General features: G+C 51.6%; 1 protein-coding gene across 1 annotated transcript; it reads left to right on the top strand.

Annotated features, from left to right (window-relative positions):
• Positions 1–2,355: 2,355 nt before the first annotated feature.
• LOC112965403 lies at positions 2,356–8,065 on the top strand. Its single transcript, XM_026064359.1, has 6 exons — positions 2,356–3,333; positions 4,820–5,128; positions 5,382–5,435; positions 5,715–5,819; positions 6,391–6,437; positions 7,146–8,065. Exons 1-6 carry the CDS (start codon positions 3,219–3,221, stop codon positions 7,311–7,313), a joined length of 798 nt encoding a protein of 265 aa, XP_025920144.1. The 5' UTR covers positions 2,356–3,218; the 3' UTR covers positions 7,314–8,065.
• Positions 8,066–8,308: the final 243 nt, after the last annotated feature.

Genomic DNA, 8,308 nt, shown 5'->3' with positions numbered 1-8,308 from the left:
TGTATGGACTGACTGGATCTTGGGAGCCTCTGGAAATGCAATTCAGGTTGTGCCCTCAAATGGGAAACACCCAAATCCTTGGCCCTTGACTTGGTGCCCTGGCATCACTATGTGGTTTGGCAGCTGCAACACCCCTCACAACAACGGCTGTAGGGTGCCTGGGTCAGGGCTGTTCCCCTTTTCATCAGCGTTTCCAACTTTTGCGCTTGTCACAATAAAGAGAAACAAATTCCTGCCATGGGTGTGCTGAGCTCTCTCTAGCATGAGAGTCCCAACCCCTGGGGCAGGACCTCAGGCAGATGTTCAGGGCTGTTGCATTTCCCCAGTGCTGTACAAGGGAGTGTGGAGATGCTGAGAAACTCCACAGCCTGTCCTGTGTCATATATTGTGCAATGTGTGATACAGATGTCTGACAACACAGCGCACCCAATGCTACTAACAGCATTTGTGATTTCCTGCTTGGTTTTCTTTGCAGAAAAGTACATGAGGTGTTGCATTATGTATATGAAAAAAACTATTTGAACTCATCAGCTATGGAGTTTCAGTGAGAGTCCCAGGGATCTTTCCTTACCAGCAGTTGTGTAAGTACACAGCGCTCTCACTGCTTGGATTTGCCTCCTCCCTCAGTCAGAACATTATGATTGGGAACTAGAGCAGCTCTCACCCATCCCTTCCTGCCACAGAAACACCTCACTGTGGTGAAAGACGGGGTCCAGCTGGGAGGGACTCTGGGAGGAGAGTAGCTCCGTGGAGTCAGCAGTAGAAAAAACATTAAACTTTGGTCCTTTCTGCACAGCTGTGCTAATGCCAGTCTTGGAAAACTCAGAAATGCACTGTTTGCCCTGCACGCAGAGGGCGCTGCCTGCCGGAGTAGTCATTCCTAGTCCCTGTCTGCGCTGGGGCTGCATACAGGGCTACGAGGGAGTGGGGGAAAGTCATACGTGGAAAGGGAAGAGCTCACAGTTCTTGTTATCACTGACTTTTCTTACCAAGCTCTTGTGCTTCTCGCTGCAGGTTTGTGACTGTTCGTGGTGTTGAGCTTTGTGTTGACCCAAGGATAGCCTGGGTGATTAAAGCAATGGAAAAACTTGGAAGAGAGAACTGAAACCTTTGGTCTGCTATCCACAGTTAGGCTCACACATCTGATGTGCTCAGATTGCAGTTAAAATTGATTCTTATTCTTATGTCCCCAGGCCAGAAAACCCAACCAGGGTCTGGAAGTGTGGCAAGGCTTGTAACACTGGCAGTAACACAGGCCCGGCAACACTTGGACAATCTTTCTGTTTCCTTCACTCTCTTAATTGTGATTTAGCAGATTATCCTAGTACCTAATTGAGCACAGAATCCAGATTGCTTAAGGCAGACTAGATAAGACTTGTACATAATCATGGCGCAGTACAGTTCCTGTCTCGGTCTCGGTCTACCTTCTGTGTCAGAGACAACTGAAGATGACTGCAGGTGCTACGCTGCTGGGGAAATGAGGGATGTCTTCCTAAAGAGCTGGAAGTTTTCAGCCACCCAAAAAGGATGTCCTGATCTTCCTAGTGTAAGCAAATCATCTGCACTGGGACCAGTGCTTATCAGGGAATAAAGGACTATTTTCATCTGTTCCCTTGGCTGCTCTTTGTATTTTGTTTGGATCTCCTGACAAGACCAGCATTAATGCTGGTTTGTGTGGATGAGGCGTTGCATTAGCTTACAGCAAAGCCGAATTGGCCCAAACTGCTTTCCAGGCCACCATGCCATAGCCCTTGTGCTCTCAGATCCTCTCTTGCCTTTGGTCTGGTCTCCTCTGGGTCAGTGGTCCTGCCTTCTTCATCCACAGCAGCACATTTGGAGGAGTTATGCTTCCTGCTCTGTCCACCTCAGAATCCCTGTCTTCTGGCATCTCTGAGATGGGGGACCTAAATAAAAACGGTGCTGCGAAGGAGTTCACCTTGTGTCTGCTTGTCAGTAACATAAAACACGGGAACTAGAATGGAAATGAAAGGGAAACAAGCAACAAGTAAATGTCATCAGAAAATCATGAGGAGGAAAGAGGAAGACTCTGAATGCAGAGAGGAGCCAAACATCAGAAAGAATGTGGGAAGAGACATTCAGAGAGGTCCAAAGGAGAGAGCAAGAGAGACGCAGAGTCTCTCACTTGTCACACTTGCAGCATGAATTTTTTTACAGGCAGACCAGAAACCGCACTATCAATCCCTCCCAGCAGGCTGGGACAACTTATCATTAATGACAATATGGCCCTCCTGCCAGCAAATATCCGGCTGCCTTTGCTTTTTCTCCATGTGAGAGAGTTCACAAATGAGCGTTCAGTTGTGCTTCCGTCAGGAGGCTCCATTGACTGCTAAGGAAAAGTGCTGATGAAGAGGTCTAAGAGCAAAGCCTTTCCTCCAGGAGACACACAGAGGCTCTGGGAAGCATGTGGGGCTGTGTGCACCCAACACAAAGGGTCCAGGGGAAATCCAGGATGTGGAGAGTTGCAGCCAAAGCTGATTCCTTAGGAATCTGAGCTCTCTGTAACAAAGATGTCCTGGGGCTTTGGGAACGCACCTGTGAGGTGGAGGGGTGCAGGATCAGATCAGGGGTTACTCCAACATCCCCAAACTCTGTGTTGCCTTCTTTCTGAAACCCTCCTTCAGTCTTTGCATTTCAGTTTTTTGCATTTCAGAATTTGTTCATTGTTATTCCTGTCTGCATCAGCACCAGGCACATGTGATTGGCATGAAGCCGAAGGAAGTTCTGTCTGAATATAAGAAAAAACTTCACTGTGAGGGTGACTGAGCACTGGAACAGGTTGCCCAGAGAGGTTGTGGAGTCTCCTTCCTTGGAGATACTCAAAAGCTGTCGGGACTCAGTCCTGGACAGCCTGTTCTAGGTGACCCTGCTTGAGCAGGGAGGTTGGACTACCTGATCTCCAGGTGTCCCTTCCAACCTCAATCATTCTGTGAATTAAACAGCAGACACAAGAGTTAACATCAGGTTGACGTGAGGGAAACCAAGAAGAGAGGAAGCCTCCGTACGTAAAGGGAACTAACTACATGTGAGCAGGAAGCGAAGAGGAGGAGAGCTCCTAGGAGTGCAGGGAGGGCTCTGGCTCCCCGCGGCTAGCGAGTGACCGTTTTGCTGCAGAGAGAGAGACAGGAAAGCTCCAAATCGACCCACTACATGCATCACGGTCACTGCAAGGCTCTGGAGAGTTCATCAAAGAAGACAGCATGAAGATCCTGCTGGCAACCAGCTTTCTGCCCATGCTCTTCCTCGTGTGGCCGCCCATGAGTGAGACCCTATACGCTCTCTGCTCTGACTGTGGGTCAGAAGAGGAGACAGCTGGTAAGAGCGGATGGCGGAAGGGGCAGTGGCATTGCCCAGGGTCTAGCTGGTGCTCTGGGACCATGGCTTGCTGGCAGCCAGGGTGCATTGGCTCTTGGTTCTCTTGAGCTCTGGGAATTTGCCATCGATTTGCGGGGTCTGCATCACCAGTCCCTACAAGATTGCCAATTTCTCTGCCTTGGCTTGGGAGAGTCACCTTTTTTCTGAACCCTCCTGTCTTTGTGCTAGGAAAGCACCTGCAGGAGGTTTGGGACAAAGCTGCCTCTGTTTTCCCACGTTCCCGGTACTCTTCTTGCAGCATTTAACACTCCTTTTGCACCACCACCTCACCATGTGCTTTCCAGAGGCTCGACCCTGCACAGGCTCCGGGTTCTGCTCACAGGGACCACAGTGTTTTGAACCAGCCTTTTCCCCAGCAGCAGGAAGAGGAGACAGGAGAAAAAAAGAGGTGGAGATGCTCGTAACCCTGTGGCTGGGAAAGGGGAAACTGGGGGTGCCCACAGCTTCACATGGAGGATGTCTCTACGCCTCTGAGACCTAGGGAACCGGGAATGGGCTTTTCTGCCTCTGAGGTCTGCAGCACCTATTAGACAACGTGACCAGAGATCCTGAACCCCCGACTACCCTCTCCTGGGAAGGAGGGCTGAGACGCAGGCGCAGGCGGGCTGAGGTCAGTCCCCACCCCTAAGCTCACCCCGCTGTCAGGAGCTGGGGAGGCTGGACAAGGGCGGCGGGGTGAGCTTAGGCCCGGCCGAAGCAGATCCTTCCTGGGGGTCATTTCAAAGATGAGCAGACAGGAGAAGTTATTTCGAAGGGAAAGAAGGTTTTACGCCCACATCGTGTGGCACCTTCAGGGAGCAAGGCCAGGCAGCTCCATCGTCAGGGGCTGAGTTTCACGGACCAGTTTCCCATCCCTCCTTCTGAGGAAGGCCCCTGCCACCAACTCTGCAATGTGCATTTGTGAGCCTGAAGCTGGGGACAAATGTAGGAAATATAGAGAAGTGGGGTTGGGGTGAAGCCAGGGAGGTTGTGGGGGTCTCTTAGGTATCTGTAATTCTCTAAGGCTGGCTGTGTCCCTACACCTAGTCCTCAATCCCAGCACACCCATGTTTCACTCCGTGAACGATGGAGCCTGGAACGAGCGGCCTCGGCAATGCCTCCCGGTTTGGGTGCCTGAAGACCCTTCTGCCTAGGTTGCCTTAGGTCCTCTCACAGGAGCAGATGTCTCCTCTCTGATCGGTTGCAGTTTTTGATCCTTTGTGATAAAAAGAAATGTTTGTGCACTGCACAACACTGGGTGGCACTAATCAACATGCACCGTCTTAATATTCAGTGTTGAGGAACGTTTAGCAGCCAGCTTTGGAAAAGAACATCAGCTGCTGGAGAAAAGGACAGTTATGTGACCTCTCATCTTTTATGAGCAACATGTGCCAATGGAATGTGTCTGCTACCAGGTACAATCTTTTTATGCTTTTGTTTCCTCCAGAAATCTCTGACCTGATTGTGTACCAGACCTCAGGGCCGATCAGCCAGTCAGAAGGGTCGAACGTCACCGTGGAGTGCGTGTTCGAGATGCCATCCACGCACCTCGCCACACGTGTGGAGTGGTACAAACAGAACGAGCTGGTGGCGGAGGGGCAAAGCAACTGCCAAACACTGTCTCCAGGAAAAAACTCTGCCAATCTCACCTTGACTAACGTGCGTGTAGCCGACACAGGAACTTACGTGTGCGTGGTGTTGATTGCAGGAAGGAACTTGACGGGCAGAGGAAACGGCACTCAAGTGACAGTTTTCAGTAAGTGGCACCACTTCCCACCGGGTTTTCATGGGAGTGATGAGCAGGGAGAGAAGGTTGCTACAGTGAACGCTCTCCAAAACGATCCCGTGACCGCTATGCTTCAACACACCTTGCTCAGTCTGTGCGTGGCATTACCGTCGCTGCTCTGACACCAATACAGACACCCCAAACCCGCTAAGTCCTGAGCTAGAGGTGACAGCGGTGACCCGCTGTCTCTGTGCTGGCCCTCACTTGTGTTTCTGTCCTCCAGCTCGGGACCCAGAGGCACCTCAGACCGATGCCCCCGGCCAGGACACCCAGGCAGGTGAGCTCCCACGGACCTGGGTGCAGGTGTGTTAGAGCCCAGCACTGCCCAAACCACCTGCAAACTTTGGGCAGAGGGATGTGGGCAGGAGGGGGGCAATGCAGGCAGGGGGCCCCTTGGAGAACCTGTCTCTCGCAGTGTTGTTGATGCTGCCGATGACCTTGGAAAAGAAACCCCCCCCAAAGAAGCAACACCACAAGTGCCTGCAAGCCAAAGCATGTGTCACTGTGCAGTGGGACAGGAGTTAATGAGTGTTTCTTTTGTCGTGATGTGTCACAGGACTTGGCCTTTTTCTTTACGCCATGCTTGGAGTAGCGGTCGGGGTATTTTTCTCCTTGCCGGCACTTTGTGTCGTGGTGTGGCAGTGCAAAACGAGCACCAAAGGTAAGGCTGACCTGGGCTAAGCCACCATCTCCAGTGGGAGCTGGTGAGCGCCTCCCTGTGACCTGCCTGTTTAGACACACAGAGCCTTGGGAGATGTTCTGCCTTCGCTCTCCTGTCACCCTGTGTAGCTCGCAGACCTGAGTACACAACCCTCCCTGCTTACTCGGTGGCAGGGCCAGTTTCCCCTGCACAAGTGCCTCCTGCCTGTCCCAGAAGAAACCCATCCGGGGATGAGGAGAACATTCGCCCCCCCATTTCCTCTGTCCGGTGGCTGATAAAAGCACTAGTTTATGCCACAAGCTGCAGACACAGTCCATGCGAAACAGGTCTTCCCCGTTACTGCCCGTGCCTCCAGAAATGGCAAGTCAAGGCTTTTCTTCAACCCCTCAAAGGCACTTTTCTAAAATCCTTGCCAGCCGCTTACACTCCTCAGCCACAAGCCTACGGTTGTCTGTCTTCAGAGCCAACCAGCCTCAGAACCCCTTCGTCTCCTGCAACAGAGACAACAAGACCAATGCTGTTGTTTTCTACAATTAAAATAATAATAAATCAACTACATTCTCTTTTTCAGGAAAACTTGAGAAGAGGGAAGTGACAGAGATGAATCAGCTGAGCACGGTAAGCTACAGAGAGCTTTGTCCTGCACACACATCTCTGCACATCTCCTTCTCTCTGTGATAAAAAACACTGGCTGTTGAATGCCCATTTAAAGGACTTAAAAGTAACAGTTAAATCAGCTTTGCATTGGTAAGCAGACTCCAGAAACCACGGTCCTAAACACCATGGGCCATAAGGGGGTTTAAGCGTCTCACTTGCTATTAAATAGGAGCTTGCAGACTCACAAATAAATACTGCCTCTAGACAGACTCTGCTAAAATGCAGCACCAGCCCAAACAGAAAGCTTCAGAAACAGCCGTGCGGTGCGTGCTAGCATGGGAGGTGGCCGAGAGCGAGTGAGTTAAAAAATGGGAGCAGGGGCAGATGCCTTGCTTGTTCCCCTGCAATGATTAAACAGGGTCTTCAGGGGTAAAAAAAAAAAAAAAACAGCACTTTTTTCTAAGCAATTAGAAAGGGAAGTTCAAGGTGAGAGCAAACTTTGTGCTGGGCCAGGCGCCGTTTCTGAATATCGGGACACTGGAGGATGCTATGTTTTTGTCGACATGCAGCTCAGGAGTGCGGGGGGCTTATTTACGAGTCGGGGAGCAGCTTCCTGAGAAGCCAGACCCTCTTTGACAGTGCTTGGCCGGGGGAAAACGTTTGATCCTGTGGCTTGGCACGTGCAGAACTGACAGCCCAGGCTCTGCTCACTGCTCCCTTCCTCTGCAGCCTCCCCTGGCATCTCAAACCGATGAGGTGACTTATGCTGACCTGAACTTCAAGAAGGAGGAGACAAAACCTGCCTCAGACGTTGTTTACGCTGAAGTAAAACCCTGGCAAAAGTCGAGGGAGGAGAACACCAGTGCTACCTATGCAGAAGTGAACGTTTTCCGTTAAGAAGAGGGCGAAAGGGGAAGATTGAAGGGACAAGGAGCATCTCACATGCCTGCCAGGGATGTGTTCCCTGGTCACCAGGCATTTGCTCTCAAGGAGGTGCAATCTTGGAGACCAGAGCCCTCTCTTTACACCCAAATGGGTATCAATGTGAGCCTCCCTCCTTCTGCTTGACATCGCACTGGAAGACACCAGCCCTTCAGGTGAAGAAGGGGCTCGCCCAGCCCCTTTCCCCCTTGCCTTGCCGCAGAAGGGCCAGTCAGGACAGCAGTCGCGCTGTGAGCACCGCCACATCTCAGCGACTCGTTCGACAGTCTCCGATCACTGCAGGGCCATTGTAGCAAGCTCCTCCGAACCTCAGGAACATCACCGGGCACCACGTGCGGCCACCCTGATGCGGGAAGCACGCACTCTCCGGATGGCACTCGGTGTGCTGAGTGAGTGGCCCTGAGGAGCTCTCCTCCCGGCCCTGAGGGACATCTACGCTGATAAAGCCCAGGAGCAATTTTCCGGGTTTTCTCACTTCATCTGGAGCAGGAGTCTTCTGTGAAGTGACTTGACCCTGCTCTGATGCGCTCGCTCGAAGCACAAGAAATGGGTCAGGAAAGCCATCATTTGCTTTGCAGAGGTACTCTGCAGGTACAGCTGCAATGATCTACGTGGAGCTGCTCCTCATACCAAGAGTGGACATGTATCTTCATGTATATAGAGCTTTACCGTAATTAAAAAATAAGAAAATAAAAGGTGTGGTTTTCACTATCACTATTTCCAGTCATATACTGATGACGGAGACCCGTCTGTCCTGGAGGAACTGCCGCAGAGCAATGAAACCTTTTTGGTTTTCCCCCTCAGTCCAGTTTCAGATCAACTACCAACTGGAGAGCCCCGAAGCAACGGAAGCGGAGCCTGCGGACACTCGTCCTCGAGGCAGGGGTTCTCGTTAACCCTCCCGACGGGGCAGGTATAATCAGGGTCACACACGGCCAGAAAGACACAGC

The sequence above is a fragment of the Apteryx rowi genome, unplaced genomic scaffold (genome assembly GCF_003343035.1).
Source record: "Apteryx rowi isolate R43461 unplaced genomic scaffold, aptRow1 scaffold_1014, whole genome shotgun sequence".
Lineage (NCBI taxonomy): Eukaryota > Metazoa > Chordata > Aves > Apterygiformes > Apterygidae > Apteryx > Apteryx rowi.
This window is presented reverse-complemented; position numbering and strand designations above follow the sequence as displayed.